The sequence below is a fragment of the Zootermopsis nevadensis genome, unplaced genomic scaffold, assembly GCF_977971745.1.
Source record: "Zootermopsis nevadensis isolate Lab colony 2312 unplaced genomic scaffold, Znev_1.0 Znev_ptg000012l, whole genome shotgun sequence".
NCBI classification, from domain to species: domain Eukaryota; kingdom Metazoa; phylum Arthropoda; class Insecta; order Blattodea; family Termopsidae; genus Zootermopsis; species Zootermopsis nevadensis.
Window position 1 is genome coordinate 5,087,677 of NW_028259144.1, and position 25,538 is coordinate 5,113,214.

The 25,538-nt window shown below is 35.8% G+C and overlaps 3 protein-coding genes across 12 annotated transcripts in view; 1 reads left to right on the forward strand and 2 right to left on the reverse strand.

The window, feature by feature from the left end:
- Nucleotides 1–626: 626 nt before the first annotated feature.
- prtp (thioredoxin domain-containing protein pretaporter) lies at nucleotides 627–11,997 on the reverse strand. The gene is made up of 8 exons (XM_022085722.2): nucleotides 11,633–11,997; nucleotides 10,508–10,657; nucleotides 9,933–10,041; nucleotides 9,169–9,303; nucleotides 7,361–7,516; nucleotides 6,375–6,568; nucleotides 5,786–5,918; nucleotides 627–2,985 (listed from the first exon to the last, which is right to left on the reverse strand). The coding sequence occupies exons 1-8, from the start codon at nucleotides 11,779–11,781 to the stop codon at nucleotides 2,860–2,862; spliced, it is 1,152 nt and encodes a 383-aa protein (XP_021941414.1). The 5' UTR covers nucleotides 11,782–11,997; the 3' UTR covers nucleotides 627–2,859.
- Nucleotides 11,979–19,898, forward strand: Dnali1 (Putative inner dynein arm light chain, axonemal Dnali1). Of its 3 annotated transcripts, none has more exons than XM_022085725.2 (7): nucleotides 11,979–12,250; nucleotides 15,803–15,967; nucleotides 16,218–16,350; nucleotides 16,756–16,901; nucleotides 17,572–17,769; nucleotides 18,151–18,199; nucleotides 18,983–19,898. In XM_022085725.2, exons 1-6 carry the CDS (start codon nucleotides 12,221–12,223, stop codon nucleotides 18,184–18,186), a joined length of 708 nt encoding a protein of 235 aa, XP_021941417.1. In that variant the 5' UTR covers nucleotides 11,979–12,220; the 3' UTR covers nucleotides 18,187–18,199; nucleotides 18,983–19,898. The 3 variants fall into 3 exon arrangements, with proteins under 3 accessions (XP_021941417.1, XP_087203850.1, XP_021941415.1); XM_087347724.1 differs by lacking the exon at nucleotides 11,979–12,250 and adding an exon at nucleotides 12,685–15,100 and having other exon boundaries at nucleotides 19,205–19,898; XM_022085723.2 differs by lacking the exon at nucleotides 11,979–12,250 and adding an exon at nucleotides 12,686–15,100.
- LOC110840595 (protein lap4) overlaps nucleotides 19,435–25,538 on the reverse strand; it is a 110,502-nt gene continuing 104,398 nt past the window's right edge. For all 8 annotated transcript variants that reach the window (XM_087347702.1, XM_087347698.1, XM_087347700.1 and 5 more), the window contains one exon: nucleotides 19,435–20,783. In XM_087347702.1, coding sequence (XP_087203828.1) covers nucleotides 20,562–20,783 — 222 coding nt within the window. In that variant the 3' untranslated portion in view covers nucleotides 19,435–20,561. The remainder of the gene's footprint in view (nucleotides 20,784–25,538) is intronic.

Here is a 25,538-nt window from a genome sequence, read left to right on the forward strand (position 1 = left end):
TCATATCTGGTGTCGCAGGCTGATGTTCAGAGTGCCCTTCCGCCAGCCAAACCTTAACCTTAAAACTACCAACATACAGAGATTGAGACTGCTTTCTGGGAATGGACTTCTTGATCCAACCCTAGCCAAGGCATCTGCATCCTCATTATCCAGAATCCCATTTTGACCAGGGATCCAAAGAAGCATAACTTGTTCGAACTTAACAGGGCACACAGTTCGTTTTGACACAGTACCAAAAAGCAGTCAGAGTCAAAGTAAAAACTGGCTAAAAATGTAGACGCATGAGATTCAGAACAAATATTCAGACAGTGACAGGAAAAGTTCCATACATGATCAAGGATCAATTGGCACATTAGTAAATGATGATGACAATGAAGGGGCAAAGAGTTGGGTTACTGACAAAAGTTTTGAATGAGAAGACATGACAAATTACTGGGAACAAAAGGAAATTTTCACTGATGGACTTTGAATGCAGGGTGAACAAATGGACACTAATGATAGTTTGGAAATTTCTGGAACTACTTTCCAGCAGTGTTCTTGGAAATGCAGTCCCCAAGACCAACTATAACAGTTCACAAATTGCCAAAGACATGTTCAAACCAAGATCTTCATCGTAGCCTTGGAAATCATATTTAACTAATGCTTTTATGTTTATTTGCTAAACGGAGATGGCATCATCTACATGAGTGCCTTGAGCACTGTAACACTAAGCTGAATCATTACAGTAATGTACATCACAATATTACATCTTGAAGAAACTCAGAACTTGCATGCAAAATTTGATTCAAATTGAAGAAGTAAGTAACTTCATTTAATTTCAAGCATGTACTTTCTGTGAATCTAAGCCCCAATATCTCTATTCTCGTCAATGAAATTCATTTAAATCCTCTAGTACTGACTAAATATAAATGTATAATTTGCAATTTTGATCACTGCCTTTTCTGTATAAAATTTTTTTCCTCCTCATGAGATGTTTCCATTTTTGTAGGTTTACGTTCTCACACTCAGTAAATTGAGTAATTCTTCATCAAATTTCATCCATAATTAAAAAACTGCATAGTCTCCATTGAAGCTTTTTCCAGGCAGTGTCCACAGATTTAGCTGATGTAATGATTTATGTTCTTCCATTCTTTCTATATTTTATATGAATATATCTCTTTATTTACTACATTAAAATATTTGAAGAAACTGAATACAAATGTGTATGACATAGTACACAGCATGGTTCTATTCCATGTCTCTGAATTTAATATCAATTGTTCTTTATATCCAGGTAAACTAGCTCTAGAATTTAAAGATTCATCTTATAATGACTTTAAGAAAACAAAAAATTGAGCATCAATATGCATCTTTGTGCATGTATGTCTTTCTAAGAAAATCTGAACTTACCAGTTGATTGTAACTACGGAGCTAAATCCTGACAGGCCCGTGGCTATCTAGGCAGTGAGAGTATTAATGTCTCTGGCTAATGGATAGAATTATGAGGTTATATAGCAACATGTTTTGATTTCTCATCATACCACCATTTTACCTGGTATACCAGTCTGCTTTTACAGATACATATGAACACAAGTAAAACTGTGAAATTTCCCCTAATTTCAGTTACATAAAACACTTAAACACACAAAATTCCAACAACGGTAACATTCTTTGTTAATATCCTGACATAAGACTTTTTTTTTTCAAAAATAATCTTGTGATAGCAAATTAGAAGTAAGTACTTATAAAAGATCATTATGTCATGCAATTCACCTTCATAAATAAGATGACTATTCAAACACTAAAAGATGTGAATTTTTCCCCCTCCAGTTACATTGATCAGTGTTCACAATATTGATATCAAGCTACAGCACTTTTATCATAAATTTACAAGATTTTAGATGAAGAAACAGACAATCTTCTAGCACAGTAATTATCAAATATGGACATAAGGAACTTTCATGAATAATATATCAGTTCACATGAAACCAGATTTAAGGTGCTTGTGAATTTTGTTCTGATTTTGAGACATTATTTTATGCATACATCAATAAACTCAGCATATATTCAAATACAATGACTGAAGCTTTACTAATAAAAAATTAACAACATTTTAGACAAACTTAAGGCCATTATTTACAAACTTTTAACCCAGACATTCTGAAGCATGGACAAGAGCTTTCATAAATAATATAAACAATTCAGACAAAATCAGATTTAAGGTGCTAGAAAATTCTATTCTGATCTTGAGTTATACTCTTGTTTGCAAAAATGAAATAAATTCAGCAGATGAATGTTTCTATGCATCAAAGGACTGAAGTACCCTATTACATCGAAATGTTATCTAACAATGAATAAAATTAACATGGCTAAAGACAGTATTTCTTAATGAATGTGGTCAAAAAGCAATCCTTTCTTTTCAACGCAGCCATTCCATTCTGGTGTTGCCTGACACGGAAATGAATGATACAGCCATGACAAGTATTTTGTTCTAAAACACAGCTACAGCAGATTTTTTGATCATGAATGCAGATGCTACAAATATATCCTTGAGAACATTCCTCCATTCTCCAGGAACACCACACATGTAATGTCATCAGATCATAATATTAACATCACAAATATTTTATAAAAGTATATTATTCACTAATGTGGCACAAACTTCAAGCTCTGATGGCATGATAACAAGAAATGTTGATTCAAATGTGTGCAACATATGTATGTTGACTATCCCCAATGTCACATCAAATTCCGAGCAGACTGGATCATTTACGAATACCAAGGATTATAGTTATTGCCTGTCCAAACGTCTACAAGACTGGATATGTACTGGTGCCTATAAAACATGAACCTGATTGTACAAAATATAGTACTGCAAATTCATAGTTCATCATGTGGGATATGTTTTATAACAAACTCATACAAATCATCCAAAGTTCGAGATCCGGTATATTCAGCGATTTTTTCTCCATCTCTGTACAGGAACAGTGTAGGAAATCCATCGACCTGGAAGTATCAAGCAGCATGTATTACAGGTGCCAACTACAGCCCGCTGCTTACTTGAATGGTGGCATACCAACAACAACAATGTTCTCTGTGAGCAATACTAAAACTATAAGAAGTCAAGACCACAATGGGCATTTCATGCCATTCCGTCCATGTGAAAGCCAGGTAAGAACTATTAGCTTCTCAAGAAGGAATCTTCTCCAGAGTTGGTTATACACGTAGATGACAACAATGGATAGTCCAACAAAAGAAGCCGACAGTAGTTACTAAGTAAGTGAACAAATTCCCTGTCTTTTATGTAACCCAAAGTTCATTCAAGACCACAACCTAAATGTATCCTTGACGCAGATGAATACAGAGCACATCTTCACACCACATTTCTTTGAGATCTATTTTAATAACATCCTTTGCTCTATTCCTAAATTTCTGAACTAAAATTTGATGTTTATTTATCATCTCACCCATGCATGTTATATGTCATACCCATCTCACCCACCTTAATTTGATAATGAGTACAAATTATGGAACTCCTCATTATAATTATTCTCCACTGTCCTGTCATGTTTTACACTAGCTGAATCAAAGGATGAATTACTAATTATCATATCTGAAGTAAATACTACTGAAAATAAATGATCTCAAAATATCTACCATCAAACCCAAATGTGCAGCATAACATTCAAACAGTAAAGATTATGTCTGGCAATAAAATTATCAGACATATATCATAATTAAAATATTTAGGATACCTTATTTCAGGCCAGAGAAGTAATACAGAAATGAAAGAACAATCACACAATAAAGGAAATAATATCATTAAAATCTCCTTAGAAACACAAAAATAATATGTAACTTACCAACAACAAAACAACTGTGAACTACAGTAGGGAGGCTCAGGTTCTGAAGAAAATGAATGCAAAGACGGGAGGAAGTACAAATGAGATTTCTATGACCCAAACTGGGGATTTTAAGACAATATCATCAATGAAATACAAGCATCAGAAAATATTTAATGCCTGAAATACTATCTAACACATATACACAAGGAAGAATAACTAGAAAAAGCAAGCACTGGAATACAAATCAATGGGACAAAGAGACTGTGTGCCAAAAGAAAGAATTCATTTACATTATTGCTATTATGCCTAGGAGAAGCAGAGCATCCACAAAGCACTGTCAAAAGACCCTACTTACCACCATGATTGTGCCTTCTTTTAAAGCATCTTCTTCACTTCTTTTCATCCAAATTCTTGATTTTCCTTTACTTCTACTTCAGATCAGTGCATCCCTTTTAACCAACCACTACTTTTCGTTTCCACAGCTTACGTCCAATCCATTTTCTTATTTTCATTTCCACTATAATCTGTTCCTGCCCTGTTCCACTTGAGAGTCTTGGTTGGCGATCGCTTCTGGCCATCACATATTTAAAACTCTTCTCAAGTTCTCAAGCTTTAGTGTTTTATTATATGATTAGAAATTCAAGTTGTCTTCTAAGTTTGACAGCTTCAAAATTAATATTAAACATTCTTAATATCATTAATTTTGACAAGACAAGTAGGTTCTTCCACACTCGGTAGAAGCGGACATAAGCTCATTTTCTTCCTTTACACGACTTTCAATATCTTCAGCAGCTCCTCCAGCTTTTGTAATTACACTGTCTTAACCTAAACTAACCTAATCTGAAAATTTGTTTTGCAACTCAGCAGAAATATAAGAAAAAGCATCACCAACAAAATCTAAATGAAGTTTTTCTGTAAATCCCCAATTGATCCCTCATTTTCCTTTTCTTTAAATGCATTCCACTTAACTCCAACCACAGCAATTTTATTTCAATAGTAATTTCTACCTCATATGTAAGTAATTCTTACATAAGTCTTATCAAATTACAATTTCCTGGTATTCTAAATTTTAACATGACATTGCATATAAACTCTCTACTCAGCAAATCAAAAGCTTTCTCAAAATCTATAAACAGGAGATTCAAGGCAGTTCCCCATTCCTTGCTTTGTTAACATATTAGTTCTTAATGCACCAACTCTTTAAATCCCAGTGGTAGCTATTACGTACCACCTGTTACAACTCTGCAATTTGCCCAGAGTGTATTTATGGGTTTCATACGAGTTTCAGAGCAAACACTGAATGTTCTCTTAAACAGCATTAACCAACTGACCTTTGTAATGGAGAAGCGCTGTGTTCTCTTTGTGATAAGAACTGAATCCTTAAATATTATTTAGATGAGCTTCAACTTAAGTTAATCTGATCTATAAGGAATCAATTTGGCCAAAATTCCACTTGTTTGGTTCTAATATGCCAGTCTGGTTTTTCTGTAATCTTATTTGAACATAAACAAAATGTTGCAATGCTGACAGAAGGAATATCCCTCTCCAGTTATTACAGGTGGTAACATTTCTTTTTGAGAATTTAACAACTAAACCTCTTTTCCAGTCACTAGGTACAGAAAATAAAATATGGGGACAGCAATAGCATGTATCAGTGCTATCTATATCTCTTTTAGAACTTGGACACAAACTGCTTTTACTAAATATCAACTGTGCCGTTGGATTGAAACTTGTAAATGCCACTAATTTAGGGCATGATCAACCACACGAGTAAAATCCTCGATTACTGTGATGCAGTCACACCTCAAGAGCATTCATACTGTGACACACGATACACTCCAGATGGATGCGGCTGATGATTCACTGGATTACAGAACCTGACTAGAAAGAAGCCTCAGACTAAGGTCTAGATCAAAAAGAACAAAGAATGATGGACCGACAAGAAAAATGTTAATTCCTACCTCTTGTTGACTGCAGAGGTCTTTGCTGGAATCCAATGTGCAATCCACTTTTGCAATTTTTACATATGGATTGCCAACAAACTTTACTCCAAGTTCTTCCCATGTTGGCGCTAATCTCTTACAGTGACCACACCTGAAACAGAAACAAAGCATTTACATATTTAACGGTTTTATCAGCTGCAGTGGTTATTCAGCGTCAAGCAAGATGAGAGGATGTTTATGTAGTACTGAAATGTGAAGAATATATACGTTCTTCTGTTTTGCTATTAACAAACATGTTCAAATTCAGTCCACAATACATGCAATTCATTGCATAATTATGAAATATTAAAATGTTCAGAAAGTGTTTCTGTTGTAGTGTTTCCTCCATACTGTCATGGATACAACACGTGTGGACTTTACTTTATTTGTTTCACAACAGAAAGTCCAAACAGTATGCAACCTCAAATTTGTATCATCACCTAACCAGATAGCCCCAACAGATGGCTTCGAGAACCCAAACAAATGTATATTGATGAGTATGCTCATCAAAGATAAAACAGTTAATAAAAAATTCTCAGTATGTCGAAACTTAAAAACCCGTTCTTACCATGGAGCAAAGAATTTTGTAAATGAAATTCCTTTAGCAATGCCATGGTCGAAGTTATCACCCGAGTAAGAAATGACTGGGCTGCTGGGTTCTGGTTCTGTTTCTTTTGCAGACACAGAATTGCTTGAACCTAGTTTCTCTTTCACAAAAGCCTTCAGATCTTCATCTGTCCTCTGACCTTGATACTTCTCCACCTAAAGAACAAAAGAGACAACAGTTCATGGCTCTGTATTAACATACAATTCACAGTATAGAGTATTTATAAAATAAACACCATCTCTACTAGGGTACTGAGGAGAAAAACTGGAAACAGAAACAGGAAGTAGGAGGAAATCAGAGAAAACTGCTTAATAAGGAGTTTCATAGTTTGTACTCTTCAATGAAATACTTATAACTAAGCATTTATAACCATCACTCATCTAAACCAAAGGTTTCACCCAGTACATGACCTTCCCGACCTACTGCACGCATCTCACAGACCACGGCAACACCAACATGGCACCAAGAATCTGATTAATGCAAGAGCTTAGAATCATGAAGGCAAGACAGGTTTCAGGAAACAATCACAAGAAAAATTTAACTTTGTTCTTAGACAATTATTTTACAGAACTAACAAAAAGGATACAGAACTGTGAAAAATATAAAACTGATGTTCATAAAATCAATGTTTCACTGTATTGATACAAGGGATGTGAGGCAGCACTAATGTCTCCAATCTCCGAAGGTTAACAGTAGAGAAATAATGGAAAAAATCATCAGAGCACAAAAAGTTCAATACCTTTTTTCAGCAAACTCCTGTTAACATCTCTCATTATGCTCAATACTTTCGAGAAATGATGCCCTGGTATGACACAATGACAAAACTTTACAATAGAAACTATGCCTGAAAGAATGGAAGTACTTCACGATTCATACTGATGTAAATCAATAACTGGGCTTGGTTTGAGACTTGTTTTACAAACACAATTCATATAGCAAGCACTTACTTTCTTTCCATTTTCAATCCACAGCAAAGTGGGGTAACCTTTTATGTCAAAGTCATTGCAAACTGACCTATGCACTGTGCAATCCACTTTGGCAATTGTAACAGTAGTATCATGTTCCAGAGCTTTGGCAAGAGCATCCCAGGTCGGAGCAAGTTTCTGTGGGAAAGAAAGCATATTTAGGGTTTTCATAAATTTCAACGAAAGAGAGAATATATAAAACGATGATACAAAGCGTGGCTCTTTATGGAGCAGAAATTTGGTAACTCTCGGAACAAAAAAAAAAAAAAGTTGAGAATAATGGAAATGAATTTCCTAAGAGCGCCTGGAATTTCCAGAAAAGAGAGAGAGTGAGAAACGAAAGGAATAGAGAAATCATGAGGATGGATAGAGATATAATTGAGGAGATAGAGAAAAGACAACTGATTTGGTACGGACACGTGCAAAGGTTGGAGGAGGAAAGGTTACCAAAGAAGACTATGAAATGGCAACCAAAAGAGAGAAGGAAGAGAGGGAGACCGAGACCAGGATGGAACGACAGAATTATAAGAACCATGATAGAGTGGAAACTACCTCCGGAAGGATGGGAAAATAGAGAAGAATGGAGGAAAATATTAGGCACCGGAAGACCGAAGTAACGGTCAAGAAACAGACGAAGATAAGTTTCAACAAAACCTTCTGAGTTGAAGTACGAATACTGTAAATTTTATGAAAGCAAGAATAAACATTAAATTAACTAGCATGACCACTCTTCCTCATTCTGCACTCAGTGCTTGTCCCCGTGAACTTGCCTCAACAACAGGCAAAATCCACTTCTGTGACACTTCTAAATCCTGTCCTCTACTTCCTTTAAATTTTAACATACAATTATACACGACCTTTCACTCAATTTATTTTCCACCATGATTATAAACACACTGTGCTGTAAATAGACTATCCTGCCTGCAGCAATGCCTGAGGAAAAGTCCTGTTGTGATTCAACAGTTTGAATAGAAGTTTACCAACATTTCACAGGTCACTGCTGCCTCCATCATCAGGCAACTCACTGCTACAACCCAGAAGACAGCCATCTTTGTACTCACCACCATGAGAACCTCAAATCCTACTTGTGCACCAAGTTCTTCCAAACTGTAGCATATGGTTAATAAATTTATATATGCTTACATAAAATGAATTATATAAAAACATATATTATCTGTAGATGTTGCCAGTCACACTAGCAGAACATATGGCTTGTTAGTTTCGTTGGTTTTCTGAACAATTAGTACTGCAGGGAAATCTGACAAACACTTATATTTCTCAAACATCTTTATTACCCAAAAGCCTTATCATTTGGTACATATCACTGAACATCACATGAAGAAACTTATATCCCTAAACCCAACATATTGGCTAGAACATGAACCCAGGGCAGACTTTGGGTTTGTGACATTTGTTCCTGCAATCACTGCGCAAAAACATACAATTTTGTTCTTGGCACCAGAACTTGAAACCAGGAAAGATTTTTGAATGTCATTGCTGAAACAAACAACATTGGTTTTGGTGCTTTTTTTATCATGCTGAATTTCCAAGCAACACAAACTATCTTCACCTTGACACAGGCACCATAAAACAGACCGACAGAAAATCAGAAGGACACAAGAGACAGGAGAGTTTGGTTCACAAATACCTGGAAAAATGGCAATGTGTGATTTTTCAACTTTCTATACATTAAACAAGAACAAAAATTAAAACCACAGAAGAATGGATAATCTGCAAACTTAATAATCTATAAATAGATAATACTTTTAACTCTGATAAATAAATTTTACCTGACAATGACCACACCAAGGAGCATAAAACTTGACAAAATGACTTCCAGTTTCAACATGCTTCATGAATGTCTCCTCAGTCAGCTCAACCAAACCATTTACTGGTTCAGGAATTTTAGGTACATCATCTCTTTCCTGCAACAATATATCAATTACAGCAAACTGGCCTGACATCCATTTCCTAAGCAATACTACATTGAATTTAATTTTCCATAAAGAAGCAACTCTAGATAAATACCATACTAAATATACCTTTGAATGCAGTGACCAATGAATAACTAATGATGTAGCAATGGCCTGTCTTTATAAAGTCTGCAATTACTCAGCTAGAATTAGAAGAAATTAGAAAATTGGTAGCATTGTTTGTCAGCATTGTCTAAAACTTTTGTTTAAATCAATTTAGGTGGATAGGTTCCTTACAAATAACTTAAGACATCCACTTCCAAGCATTTCAGTGCCACTTAAAATCTGTTGGCAATGCAGCCATGATGGAATAGATTAACATATTTATCAATGGAGAAACAAACTGTTCTATGGAGTACATGTAAATATTTAATAAATATTTCATTTCCTCAAACCCTGCACTATAATCAGAAAAAATTCTACAACTGCTTTAAATCTGTTGTAGAACACATTAAATATTAGATGAAGACATTATGAATTGTCTTTGGCATTGACGGATAAACCTCCACTTGAATGAGAACTTCTGTCAATAACAATAACTGTATTAAAATTATGCCAAATAAATACTTCTTTGTGTTTACCTGGTGTGCATTTCCAAGCTGTTCATTGATGAATGAAGTTAAAGAAGCCAAATCACGTGTTCCACGAAATTTGAGCGCTTCTGTATCACCATTCTTAAAGAACTTAAGTCTGAAAGTAAAAATTAATCACTGATGACCGCTACGCACAACACTGTAACTAAGTTGAAAATATTTTGTTACCTGCAAATTGTACAGTGCTGTACCAATGGCAACTTTAACACTAAAAACACAGATAATAATAAAAATAAGAACAGAATGGTCAACTAAAGGAACCAGGATATATTCCAAACATAAATGGAAACTTTGCATCCATTGTAAAAACAGCAATAATCAACAAATAGGTTACTACAATGAATACTGCAAGATCCTGGCCAAAACTATAAAAGAATGAAAGAATAATAAAATTTGGAACATTTGGAAAGTGGTAAAAACAGGAACTGAAGCAAAAGAAGCAAGGAAAACTAGACAAATGTTTAGTCAGTAGATAAGAGATTTCACATGGAACCACCAGAATAAAAGTCTAGAACTTTCCTATTGCACCAAACTACCACCTCCAAACAACAATGCATACTCACGTAGGGTATCCTGTTACATCATGGTCTGAACACAGAGATGTATCTGTGGTGCAATCCACTTTGGCTATCTTTACCTTGCTGCTTTCATCCTTGTTATACTCTTTAGCCAGTAGTTCCCAAGTAGGTGCTAAGCGATTGCAATGCCCACACCTGCAATAACCAAAGGAATACAAAGCACAAGTTCTAACACACTCAGTGCTTGTTACTTATTTCAGTTTTGTTACGTTCCTTATGTAACTGTGCTTCAGGTGCATTTCTGACCATCCCCCAGCATCTGTCTAGCAACAAAGGCAAGAGTCCACACTTTAGATAGGATAATCTCCCCACCCTCACATGATGACAGTGAAGTTGTGGATGAAGGCTGGCAAAAGTGGTCTTCAACTTAACATGCGACATGAACCAGTGTTGGAGATCTGGCACAGAAGTGAGGGAAGAGAGGGGCATGTGGCAAAATCTTAACTGAATCAGGCTGGTGTCAAATCGAGGTACTTATGCACGAACAACCAGCACCCACTCCACACATTCTGACTGGTTCAGAAGTCAGATAACTCTTTAGGTTTTTCTGATGAGCTATGTCACGCAGCATTTCTATCTTTGTGTTACTTTGATGATGTGTTACATATAAGGTTTGTGCTGAAGTATGGTATAGGTCAAACCATACAAATTATAGAGCACCTCATCTGTAATATTCTCCACTTACCTATCTCACTTAGACCCATATACCTTCAGATAATATAGAAGCATTGGCACAATGTAGAATTTCCCCCGCCTCTCTCTGCAAGATATTCTCATACTCTCAGTACATCCTCCACTCCATTTCTTCCCATAAATCTTATTCTATATTTGTTTGTGATGAGGTTAGGATAGGAAAAATTAACTAAATATGGCAATCTTAGCATTGGTGGAATTTAAATGACAGGATGGGTGCTCGGTTGAACAGTAAGTTCGTGTTACGTTTCGTACATCCCTCGTTCTTAAGCTAAAATGATAACTCTAGGACTTGAAAAAACACAAGTTTCCTGGTTTCAATTAATTTGATAAAAGCAATATAACTCTCAAAAACCTGATCACATCTATTTTCCCCATTGTGGCTGTTTATTTCTGAGAAGGCCTGTACATACTAACCATGGTGCAAAAAACATGACAAAGTGATTGTTCTTAGGCACTTCTATAGAAAATGTATCACTTGTATACTGAATTGTATGAATGTCACCATCATGTGCCACAATAAGAACAACACTACTCACAAAACACAACCAGATGGGCCACATCATACTGCTGCGAGCAATAACGTGCGCAGTAATAGTACTGCAATGACACGACACTTCCTTATACAATTAACCGGCACCTTTATAACCTACAATACTTCCACCGCACACCACACCAACAACAACTCACAATCACGAGTGCTATGGTTACTATCTTCATGGATTGGTTCTTCTGTAGACTGCTCGGACCCTGGTAAGATAAGATCGGATAGTTTCGGTTGTTTTCGGGTTATCGTTCAAAACCAAAGTGGCCCATTCTTTCACGTTGGTGGTCATATCCGTGTGTTCGAACGTGTGTAGGGCTGATCGTGGTGTGGTCTGCTGTGTTGGTATTGTCAATGGTTCTGACGGTTCGTGTTCGGCTCGCAGCCCGACAGAAATTGCGTGGTCAGTCATTTGAAATGTCACTCAGTGGCAATAAAACGCTCTGGCGACAATCAGCAGTATGAGCATAACGAATGCTCAAATTCGTGAGGTGAGATGACGACGTCATTAATCACGAATCTCTCCGCATGATGTAATTACCAGTCATGTACACACTTTTTACTGGGGACATTTAGCATGGGCATTATGTCACTGTAGACAAATCCAAATTCATATTTTTAATTTCATTCATTTGCTTATACCAACATGAGGAATGATGTGAAGCTTTCACGGTTGATAGCCCGAGAAGACTTTATTAACATGACGAATGTTTAAGGTCATGAAGGCGGATGATGCCATTGCAATGATCTGCTCATGCGTATTAATTTGAAAAAGTGGAATCTATTCTGTTGAAGAAAGTGAAAATTGAGCAGTCTAAATAAATAAGTACTGACTTCGCACACATGGATGCACGATTACCTGTCCGCAAAAAAAAAAAAAAAAAAAAAAAAAAAATGGAGGCCCTGGCTGCTGTTGTTTTTATATACGTTTAGAGAGAGAGAGAGAGTCTCAAGCAATGTTCGGCGTAAAGAGCACTTTTGGAACTTCTTGCGCACTACAATGGATGTGTACAACTTTTCAGTCATGTTTATTTCTTGTATACATAACCTTCCTCCAACAATTTCAACTTGTATTTCTTTGATAATGATGCCACAGCAAAGGACGTTAAATGTACTGGCGTTCAGTCTGGTTGGAACAGGAATATTCGCGTGTTGTGTGGGGTGGACAGTCACGTGTGAAAGGGCCACTTAGTCCATTCGGTTATGATATACAAAACACGGACCGAAAGAAATAAGATGACTCAACACACCGTTATACATTTAAAACGGGAAAGGGGTACAGCCCTTCTTAAGATGCTAATAGTCGTTTAGTTACTCAAGAATGTTCCGGCTTTTATTTCACCGTAAGATTCACTGCCGTATTTGTAAGAGACCGTCATTGGTCTAGATAAATCCAGTCCACATTCTCACACTACGTATGTTTAAGAGCCGTTTTAATGTTTGATGTTTTAATGACGGTTTAAAAATTTTATTGTAGTCTTGTAGCCAACGTTTCTGAGAAACGTGTCGTGTTTATCTTCAGAGTATAAGTTATTGATCTGGACTCGGAACTCAAATCCTTCAAATTATCAGACTAAAATTCTGAGTGTATTTCTTTTTTCTACCATCACCGAGATCGCCCCCTTGTAACGTATGTGCTGCCATCATGTCTGTGTGCGCGTTTGTATGTCCCCCAGAGTATTAACCAACGGGATGGATGGAATTTCAAGAAGTATGGTATGAATGGAGCCTGTGGTAATCCTTTAAATTTATTACAGATGTCCAAGTTTCCTCTAACCACTGGTTGGGCGGCCAAAGCATTTTATGAAGTCTGCGAGTTCTCTGCCCAGTTAATTTGATACTGGAGGCGGATTCAGTCTTATCTCTACACACGCCATCATCACGTCGATTGTTTAGTCAGGATAACCTAAAAGATCAAATGACTATATTGCCCCGTCCACTCTTGCCGATGTGGGCCTAATCAATCCGCATAGTTTTTGCATCTTCTGATGGAACAAACAGAAGGCATCTATCCTGGGTTCGACACCTGCTGAGGCTGGCTCCAATTCCGAGCACAAATGTGCAGTCTATAATGTACTGGTTATTTAAGTAAAAGGATAAAGTTAGCTCACGATGTCCAAACATCACGCCACGCAGGCACACATTATTAACCTCGACACTAGATGGAAGCACACCCCCCCCCACCCAGCAGTACCAACTGAATAGTAGACTTAATCGGTCCCAGAACACGACCGGGCACGATGACGAAGACAAATATCCCCGCCTTTGCTGGATTTAACAGAAAATAGCCCTAGCGGGTCCTATTGCTGATCTAACTACCCAGAATCAAGTGATGGCGTTTAAATCCAACCAACTTTTAATATTATCTCACTATAACATTTTTCGAAGGTCATCGTATTTAATTAAAATACACACAGCCTCAGAAGTCATAAATGTTAGTTATTAAATAAGGACTAAAAGAATCACAGCAAACTGGTAGCTCCTAAGTCCGTCAATGGAAACAATCTTACGCCAGTTCCACGCGACGTCTCTGTCGAACACTCATCTTAATGTTATCCTCCCATCCCCTTGTCAGGCCCATAATAGTAGTCTCCTACATGTCACTATTCCAACAATACCAGGCGACACGACTAATAAGCTACAACTTACTCAGTATTTAAGAATTCTTGCTATGGTTTGTCATTTTGAAACAAAATATTCTTACAATGGGCTTAATTAGGGTTTTCTTATCAATACATTGCCTGGTTAAACTTCTACAAGCCAAAGGCAGAAAGAACAATTATTGTACGTTTGTATACCTGCTACGAAATTGTTCTCTTTACGTGTTCTTTGCTGCCGAGAAAATTTAATTTTAGGCCGCCATAACCGCATATTATAATCCGTACCTTATACAAAACTCAAATCGAATTTTATCTGAACTGTCTAACGTAAGAAATATATACGTCGTTAAGATCTATTACTCCATCTGAAGAAGAGATTTCAGTGTTCCTATCAAAATTAAAGTTTGAAAGAGAACGAACCAGGACACAATCTAAGTTATTAAAGCAGCAATAAATATAGCAAACTAAAAGATTACCACTTCTGTGTTATTAAGAGAACCGACAACAGAAATTGAAAGCTGATTTAAAAAGTACGACTTTACCTTAAGACGCATGACTAGAACTTGCATCCTGTTGTTATAGCAACCCCAAACAACAACATGGCGAGTTTAACTTTAACACGCGTATTTTAAGAGTAATATTCACATAATGGCAAGGGCTATACCGCCAATTACTTCACTTGTTAAGTATGATAATCCTGTGTTGGTCATCAAACATCCGGAAAAGAAACACGACGTTAAGGTAACAGGCCTCAGACATTCCATTTAGCACAGGTCGGAGGATAACTTTTAATCTTAATGTTTTGCTGCTACAGTGAATTCCGCCTATTAGAGAGAGACAGGAAAATCTCAATAAAATCTACTCAGTCCTTTAACAAAGAATCCGGATACTCTTCGAAAAGTGGGGAGCATGTATAAACTATGTATCTAGCAGCTGGGAGCGTGCTGAGGCATTATATCCCAGATGGAAAAAAATATCTGAAAAGTGCAATATTACAGGGATCGTTACAACACAATATCTAATTCAACGAAGTTACAATTCATATAACTTAAATTGATATCGACCCCTACATCATACAAAACATTAACGGAACCAGTCTCGGGTCTGAGTATATTCATGAGAGGAAGGTCCCATTTAGATAACGCAGTAAAATCTTCACGCAAGCATCCAAAATTATTTTATTTCCTTGGGGAAAGGAATGTTGCAATGTCATTAAAAAGATATGATAAAATAAAATGGCTGAATTTTTTTATCAACACCCCCCACGCTGGATACGAAGAGCTAGGTAATCTGCGATAGGCACTTCCGTAAGTCTGTAGCCAATCTCTTATTCGGCGATACTTTCATAATGCGTGTAGTCTAAGAAATAGTCATAGTTGCACAGCGGATAACCGAATGTTGCGAAGTTCTTAGCTATTTTTGCCATTCCTTTTCAACCTAAAGCCGCAACTCGGCAAGCCGTCCCTTGCTGCTGCAGCCGACCCAACTTCACTCCCTCCATTACGTCCGATATCAGCCCCGCCTAGCGCCGACGAACAAAGGGAGATTTTGAATTCTATACGACCGCCTAGAGAATGGACAGATGAGGGACACCTATGGAGGCAACAGGTAAACACACCAATTGGGCAGTGGAGACTAACAATATTTTTGTTACGATAATTTTACAAACCCTAAATAATATCAGAAAATGAATAAAATTTTAAGCCCTTGTCTGTCATCTTATTATTTTCTTTCTTTTTGGAGGGGACAGACATCACAGAAATTGTTTGATATTGTAACATTCATTCCTGAACCTAAAGATTATCCTAATGTAAAATTGTACAACTGTAATTGTAATAATGTTTTGTGCTGTTTCAAGGTCTCAAGTATTCCTGCTACGCGGCTCGACGTATTAAACTTACAGGAGCAGCTGGACGCAAGGCTGCAGCAGAGACAGGCGCGTGAAATGGGCATCTGCCCTGTTAGGCGTGAACTGTATACACAATGTTTTGGTGAGTTCTACTAACACCACTCACATTATCCGTCTGCCTTCTACAAGAATCTGCTATTCACAACTTAAAAAAAAGCTGGTGATTACAAAGACATGTTGACTGTAATAGAAGAGAATACATACAAAAGAAACCAGAAAAGAATGTACACAGACAAAGGAGAAATGCTTAAGGGAGGACAGAGATAAATGGACAAAACTTTGTCTTAAGATGATTAATTTATAAATAGCTTTGGCTTCTCTTCATAATTATCATCATCATCTACTGACATCTCCAAGTAGATGGGTGGCCTTAAGACAATTTCTTCCCCATTCTTCTCAAACTTCCACTAAGCCATTCTAGAATATGATAATCCTGTGAATGAAGCATGAACATTTTTCCAAATGAATTTTTTACCTTCGCTTCAAGATGAAGTAATTCGGCAAGTGACAATCAACTGTGCAGAACGTGGGCTGCTGCTGCTTCGCATCAGGGATGAAATTCGCATGACCATCTCTGCTTATCAGATCCTCCATGAAAGCAGCGTAGCATTTGGTATCAGGAAGGCCCTCATGGTTAGTATCATTTCCTGAAATACAAACTGAAACATCGTTCGCAACACAAGACAATTAGACTATGCTGTATATTATTTAAGGCATTTAGAACACTGTGTTATGTCCAAGTACTTTACTAGCCCCACGTTTCTGAATATTAGGATAACATAAAGTTTATAATTTAGATATAAAAATAACAAAACTACATGAAAAGGCAAACTACAGCCTGGACAACAGTTCCAAATGAGTTGTTATTCTGTATTCCTCACTTGTTAAATTCCTTTATTGCAGATATAAATATTCCCTTTTATGTATGTCACTTACCTTAACCTGTTGGGCTCATATATTTCTCTGGATCCTTTGTTTACAAGAATTTGTAATTTATGTTCTTCCCCCACAGTAAGAGATCACATTTCACACCAATAAAAGAGAACAGGACAAAATTATTTTGTATAATTTAATAAGCATAAATCATGTAAACTAAATATAATTAAAAAGGGACTAACATTCTCTAACCTGTCACCAAATGACCATATATTTAAGGTAAGCCAATATCACTTCTTCGTATCCCCCTGTTCTCATTATTCTTAATCATCTTTAAAGAACATAACCTAAGCAGCTGGTACAGTCATATTATAACCACATTATCTAATCAATCACGACCCCTTAATAAATCTACCAATGTCCGCAGGCTGAGCAAGGCAGGGCTGACTTGGAAGCAGCTGTGGCAAAGCTCTGTTCAGAGAAGTCTGAACTGGAAAAGCAAGTAGTGGAACTGCGGTCTCGTGCTGATCAGATAGAGCGGCGTTCTAATGAACAGAAATTAGCAGAGGAAAAGAAGCATACAGAGCAAATTCAAAACCTCATGAAAACCAACCAACAGCTGAAGGTAATTTTCTCATATAACACAAATACACCATAAATTTAAACACAGACCCAAATAGTACTGAATGCATCAAAATCGAATGAGCAGTTTTGGAGATAAAATAATGAATGGCCAGCACCACCCTACCCTACAACAATGGGTTATTATTATGTACTTTGTGTGTAAAGAATGCATAAAATATTATATTAAAGCATAAGCATTTATTTCTGTGCATGAACTGAACAAATGATAATCTCCAGCAATTTGACTTTAGTACATTTCATAGAAAATGCATTTCAGTTTTTTAAGGTACTGAAACTGCGTAGCAGAGGTAGTAAGCCTCGTAATAAACATCTTGAATACCGTACTTGTTGCTAGTAAGTTTATTATAGTGACTTGTTTCAGGCCCAACTTGAAGGAATTGTTGCACCCCAGAAGTGATTCCCATTATCAAGTATGTATATTTTCAGCATAGTATATAGCTCTTGCTAAAAAAAAATTGCATTGTTTGAGTGAATGATCTTCTAGAGAATTAATTTATCATATTATTCAAGAATATTTTTATACCTTCATGCAGATGTCTAAACCCAGTGATGTATTAAACAAATCAGGCTCATTATTGTATAGCCTCTAGCAGAATATTAAAGGGAATAACTACAAGGTGGTACACAATGTAACAAAGGTGAGCTGATATGGACAGAAGTTCACAGACTCTCTGACTCTGTCAAGTTAAAATGAAAGTCACTGTCAACATACAAAAACATTTCAGGTGGCTGGCATGTCATTATTTATTAACAGATTACCTCATTATAGATACATATTTTTCAAATATTCATCACCACATAAAATACTGAGACCATTTTAAACGCAATGCAACAATGACATACTCTCCCAACTTCCTCCATGACTTGTAAGTCAAGGTCACCTTTGTTGCTAGGCCACTGTTCACACCAGTTGCACAAAAGCTGTACAGTTGTGTACATGGTGTATTTACAAGCAGAATGTGTGTTCATTCTTGAACATTATCTCATATCGAAATCATCTGCTGCTGTTTTCAAGACATTTAGCAATGGGTATACCAACAATATGCCAAAATAGGAAAGAGGAAGCGTTTGTCTTCAAAAAGGTGGTGGACATTTGCTGTAAAGCTGTTCTGCAAGTTTTTTTTAAAAAAAAACTTGCAGTTATGGTTGCATCCTATATATTAAACAGTACTTGTTTTGTTCTCACATCACAGATGCACATGACCACCACCTTGATAATGATGGAACTAGGAAGTATCAAAATGGGAAGTCTCCAATAGCATGAGCCTCAAAGGAAATTTAATGACAATTAGTCACTTAATACCTGTGATATCGGTGACTGCAGCTGAACCAAGGGACAGACAAGACACAAGGAATTTCCCCAATAATGTTGTTAATAATGTTACGTAGCTCCATAAACATGTTTTCTCTTGCAGTTACAAATAAATACTTACTCACTGGAATGAGTTTTTCCCATCTTCATTGTTTCTATTAAAATAACAATATCTGGCTTATCTTCACAACCCTGAGCTACAGAAGAAATAAGAACCACTGATGTCAACATTCATGGCATGTCCAGGAGGCAGGATGCACGTATGGACTCGAGAGCAAGTCATGTACGAGGATGGACAAATGAGGAAATACTTGGACTTTTATCAACAAAGTATCAATATCTTTGCAAATATATTTTTAAACAATCTGTCTTAAAATCTGTAAATACATAAAACACCATGTCAAGGTAAGGAAATGCAGATTCTCCACATCAACATCACAGAAAACTGAAGAAAAATTATTTCATGAAATTAAACAGTTCACTTCATCTTGAAATGGGACTGAGCCTACGACACAACAAAATTTACACTGTACATGCACTCTCAAAGTCATAGTAGCACTCAGTGGAATGACAATACTTACTCTATACTATGGACAAGTAGCAGTGGCAACACTGTATACAATATCAGATCAAGCAGCAGTCTCATCACAGCAATGGCTGTGAAGTTACTGACACTAATCTGTTAAACTGATGATGATGTGTCCAGTCATAACTGCAATTAATAATATTATTCATCCCAAGTTTGTTAAACCTTCTAATATGTATTCTACATTGGTTATTAAATAAATTCTTACAAATATGTCTATATAAATGCTATTCTTTGTACAATTATCATGAAATACATGTAAATGAATCATGAATGTGTTAGGTTAAATACTTAATTCTAGCAGAATGTGTTAAATGATCTGTTAATTAAATAAAAAAAGCCCAAATCCCCATACCATTAAAATTTGTGATGTGTTCAACAGATCATCATTGTAAAAAATGTTCATCAAAAATATTATTTGGGTCAAATATAAAAAATATATAAAATAATTATGACACAAAAATGAGAGGTATGCAGGGGGCCAATTATTGTTCAGCACCATCACATTAAAATACTAAACTGTTTACTATATACGACTAAACATTTTTAAAACACTTCCCATATGTTTTACATTAAAAATGCTTTAACTCTTTCCTACCATTTTGTAACTTCTCAGCAAATAGCCTTGTGTCAGCAGTGACAATGTTAAAATAGTCTGAAAATTACTTATATGAATCAAATTATCGCAAAGGAAAGTGCTCTTTGATTGGCCCTAATACATACCTTTCACATTATTATTCTTCTGCTGGTCAGTTGTATCACTATAATCCCACACCTGCCACCACGAAAAACATTAAATTATAATCATGTGATCTTTCATATCACAATATTGTGATATTTGAATGTGATGATATGTGTGATACGATGTAAAAACTTAATGTTTTCCCCTCTTGGATCGTTTACGCCTCCGTTTCCTGTTCCCCATGGGTCCACCTACAGGTTCTTCTGAAGGAGTTGGGGACACAGGAGAAGTAGGATGATCCCCCTCTACTTCTTCATCTTCATCTTCATCACCATTTACTTTGTCTTCACCTTCCTTCTCACTTTCAGCATTTGATAACTCCAACGAAATAATCTTTTCCTTCAATGTCTCAACCTGTTTTTTTTAAAATGAATAAATACATTTTTAAAATGGCTACAAATTACATGTTTGATTTACAAAAGTGTGAACTCATTATAACCAGGAAGAATCCTATCTGTAGCACTCCTTTCTTATGAAGCAGCTGTGCTAAACAAAATAACTCACTCTGAAAACAAGCATATTTCAACTACACCTATGAATTATATACTATGCTGTCTCTCTTGAAATACATTTTTTAAATATACCCCCATTTCTTAAATTAATCCATTAATTAAATCAAAATATTCTGTTCTGGTCAGATTAATAAATGTGAAGATACACTATTAATCTTAATTATAAAAAAATAGCATCTAAAAGCAAACTTTACAGCCATAATTCTGGTACTGCAGGAGGTAAACAATTTATTTTGCTCACATGGGCTGGAGGCTCATATCTTTTTGTGCATATGTAATTTATCTGTAAAATTCTTGAACTCACAGAGCTTTTAGAGCAACTGTTGTAAATACATTTAAGAATGTCATAAAAAGTAAAAACACTTGTCTTTATACACAAGTATCTGTGCTGAAAAATAGAATATTAACAAGTGAAGTTATTTTCCACCATAGTTCAATATTTCTCATTTTTTTTACATGTGGTTGCACATTAGCATACAGTTTAATATCTCGCAGAACATCAAATCAGGATGAATCATATTGATGTTACTCCTCACATTTTGTTATGATGAATATTTACATGACCTTTTAGTAATATGCTGCACAGTTCACAGAAAAATTCCAAGATGAACTTGTAGGTCGGAATTCTAAAAACAATTAATGGAATTTCCTCATTTATATTTGGACATTAGAGCCTTATTACCCATACAAACAAGGCGCACCACATGAAGAAGAAGTTTGCATTAAAGTGGGAAAAATTTTATGAGGTGGACACTTTAGCAGATTGAAGCCGAATGTCTAATTTGACTCATTCAAATATAAATGACAATAGCCACTGAAATTACTTAATACAGAGTTAGAAATAACAATAACAAATTAACTAACGCACAGCCTATTATGATTTATATGGAAACCACACTTGTCCATTTTGTGAAAAAAAAGTTTACTGTATTGACACTAGACTCATTATAATGATGGTTTCATATGAAAACATTTACATGCAATATCTTAGCTACATATCAGGTCCACTATTTATACTGTATGTAATAACGGTTTCATTTAAAGGTAAACCTAATTACTAGGCGAGGTGAGTGTCAACTTCTGTATACAGCCAATTTCCTTCTTGAGACACAATGGATACATGGCTGTCGTCCAATCCACTATTGTGCAGAGTACGCAAGCGCTGTTTGTTCCATGGATGGACAAGCAATATAGATAACTTTTACCTTGACTGAGATCTCTTACATCCATACAAACAAATAATAAGGTATCTTAATGTAGATCATAAATGCCTTCTCCCAATAAATAATTATTATGTGTTCTTTGCATGATATACACAAAATGAAGGCATGTAGGGCTGACCACACTAGTCTGTCCAATCATCTGTATAACTAAACTTTGGAAGAAGTCAAGGACTTTCAATGAAAATTGGCACAGACATTATGCTATTCGAGGCTACCCTATACTGATTGTTTTTAATTTCAAACAACTGACAATATCCCAACATGGCATACACACACAAAATTGTGAGGTCACAAAATAATGTAAGCCCTATGGTATTAATTTTTTTTAAATACTCAACTCTGTACACTGTAAAACAACATGCTGGTGGCATAATAAAATAAAATTCTGACTTGACCAGGATATGATCTGATGACTACCTGCAAATGAGTCCAATAAGCTTCCACACAGCTAACTAGCACAGTGTTATACCATTATGGATTTAAATTACTTAAAGAAGATATTGAAAACACATGATTTATGAAGCTATAAATTAAAGCTGTTTAAGTAAGGTAAAGGAAATTTTCTTTTATGAAAAGTTTTTCTTTAAAATCAATGTGATAAGAGAGATTTCTACATAAGTAGTAAGCTACACACTGCATTTATTTATTATTCTGCAGCATGTATAGAAACAAAGGTGAAGCCCTCTATCTGAAACTATATTGTTCTTATAAGTCAGTTTCAGATAAATGAATCAGTAAAGAAGAAATAAAATGTTTAGAACATAGGTTCATGCATTTTAGTGATGATGATGATAATGATAACAGTGTTAAGTACATGAATTGGACTGAAATTTTCTTCAGTTTCTCTTGTTCCTAAGAAGATGACTAAGTAGGAGTTAATGAATAAATCATATCTTGAAAAGACATGATTACTTTCTACATTGTGTGAAATGCTTAATGTGAATGCATATGCCTACATAGTATATGTTTGAAATGGTGTATTTTTATGTCAGGAACATTCAAAATGCAAAGGTGCAAAGAATGAATGCTGGAAACTGTACCCCAGTATAAATTACACCTTTCTAGTCTCATTCACAATGAAAGAGTAATTTCTCATACACTACATGTAACCTTTTAAGCATGCTGAATAAACAGAAACAAAGATACTGAAATTATTGAGCAACATTCTTCCTGTATTACACACCAACAAAATGATAACTAGTACCAGGTGCAATATATGCTTCAAAATGTTTCAGTTTCTGCAATTTCAAAGTTGCTGCTATGGTTTAATCTACTAGTTATTTTATTTAAAACAGCACAGTTTCATCTGGGGGAGGGGGGAGAGAACACTGTTCTAATCTCTTCTATCACACAACAGGCAAAGAACAAGGCATCGAAGAATCAATAAACATGTTGGACAAAACACATGCTTTATGTGGGTCTCTGCAAAATTCATAAGTAGTAAACTGTCCTCTACAAATTTCTGGACATATTGTGAAAACATGTCTAATTCTAAAAGCCAGGAAGATAATTCATAAAGCAAGGCCAGCTGAAAAGTGTTCCTATCACAACAAATCTACTGACAGCACCACGGCACTAAACTGCGTTAATGGTTCCCAAACTCCACAAGCCCCTTCCTTGAAACATCTGCACTCATAAAATGCTCATGCACGATGTATGTTGATGGCTGTCTTCTAGGTTGTAGCACCATGTAGCCTGGTAGAAATTTACCACTGTTTCATCACTCTGATGATGGACACAGCAAGCAACTGCGAAACATCAGTAAACTCCTACCAGACAAGGTGCAACAATCCAGAGACAACCATCTTCATACTTGCCATTGTGGAAACCTAAAATTTCACCTACATAATGTATTTATCTTTATACCACATGCACCACATCTTCAAAAAAATAAAAGAGATCTGGTTCCACATTACATATAACATGCACCACTGTAGCTGCTAACATAGTTTCTGTATCACCCCTCACACAACACGAGAACACAAAAAATAAAAATATAAAGTAACATATTGCTCTCTCATGAACTATAAAAGTTGGTTAATGATATTACATATGCAAGTTTGTCATCCTGATGCATCATCAAAAACTTTCGACTACTAATAAATTGATAACAACAAAGATTACAGGCTTTCAACAAATTATGTGTTTTATGTAAATACATTTTTAAATGCCATGGTCCTTATTCTGGGATTTTTAAGAGCTGCTTACAACCATAAATGTGATACTGTTAACTTCCTTTCTTTATGTTACAAAGAAGCAATTTCAACAGATAGATTACTGATATATCAGCAATGCAATTACCAGATTGTGGAAAATGCTGCACATTTTTTAAGTTAATTTATCTTACAGCATTGTTCTTTAATAAGACTGACTGTAGCAGGTATTAGTACATATTCTGAGGACTGTGTGGTGGATTGTGTCCAATGGTGAGTCTGGTGTTCACTGTTCAGGTTCTGACAGCATGGTGGTAAGTGCTTGAGTATTACAAATGTTGTGTAATCAAAACATAACTATATACATGGTAAGATTTTAAGTTTTCACAGAGAATTAATGCAATGAAGTTCTCTTGGGTGATCACCCATGTAAGTATGGAGCAACAATCCAAAATTTTGGAATCCGTCTCTGCCTTAATCATCAGGATTGACGTGAAGAGTGATATGTAACTGTCTGTCAAGTTAGTGCTCACATACAAGAACGTGGGGTTCTGAGCCAGTCACGGGTACAAACAAAAACAGTTGTGTCATTCATCACATCAACCCTGATGATTAGGGCAGAGACGCTTCAAAAACACTGGACTGTAACTTCGTACTTAAATGGCGGACTGCCCAAAACTTTGCTGAAAATTCATTGTGTTAGCGGCTTTCTTTCATCACATTAAATGCTAAAATTTCTTGCAAAATACACTATGAACATGTTACTTTTTAAAAAGATCACAGGTTTCTGGAAAATGCCACATCCTTCTAAGAAAATTTATTTTTTAATGCTACAATTTTCATTTTGGGATCTTTTATATAATTAACCCTCTGAAGCCGAAGCTCATCTAAATAGTATTTAAATATACATTCCCCACCTCAAAGAATTCATAACAAGTCTCCATTACAAGGATCAAATAATTAATGCTGTTTAAGGAAATAATCACTGCTGACTGTGAGAATTATATGAAACCAATAAATACATTCTGTAGGCAAAATGTTGAACAAGTCTTAAAGCAGGTGGTACACAAAGTTATCACTAAGTTTTAAAGGATTAATTTTGTATTAGTGTGCCATAAAGCACTGTATCTTGAAAATGCAAAAAAAATATATTGGTACCAATTGCTTTCCTTCATTACATCATGAAATTGTAACTTCGTGAAACAAACTATCGATAAAACG

What these genes read in the sequence shown, in the direction of transcription:
- Dnali1 (XM_087347724.1), top strand. Translation starts at nt 15,008, where the DNA reads ATGGCAAGGGCTATACCGCCAATTACTTCACTTGTTAAGTATGATAAT. An exon ending in GACACCTATGGAGGCAACAG is followed by an intron (nt 15,968 to 16,217) that starts GTAAACACACCA and finishes TGCTGTTTCAAG; the next exon opens with GTCTCAAGTATTCCTGCTAC. An exon ending in GTATCAGGAAGGCCCTCATG is followed by an intron (nt 16,902 to 17,571) that starts GTTAGTATCATT and finishes CAATGTCCGCAG; the next exon opens with GCTGAGCAAGGCAGGGCTGA.
- prtp (XM_022085722.2), bottom strand. Translation starts at nt 11,781, where the DNA reads ATGATGTGGCCCATCTGGTTGTGTTTTGTGAGTAGTGTTGTTCTTATT. An exon ending in GTCATGTTTTTTGCACCATG is followed by an intron (nt 10,658 to 11,632) that starts GTTAGTATGTAC and finishes TGGTTATTGCAG; the next exon opens with GTGTGGGCATTGCAATCGCT. An exon ending in AGCTTGGAAATGCACACCAG is followed by an intron (nt 9,304 to 9,932) that starts GTAAACACAAAG and finishes ATATTGTTGCAG; the next exon opens with GAAAGAGATGATGTACCTAA.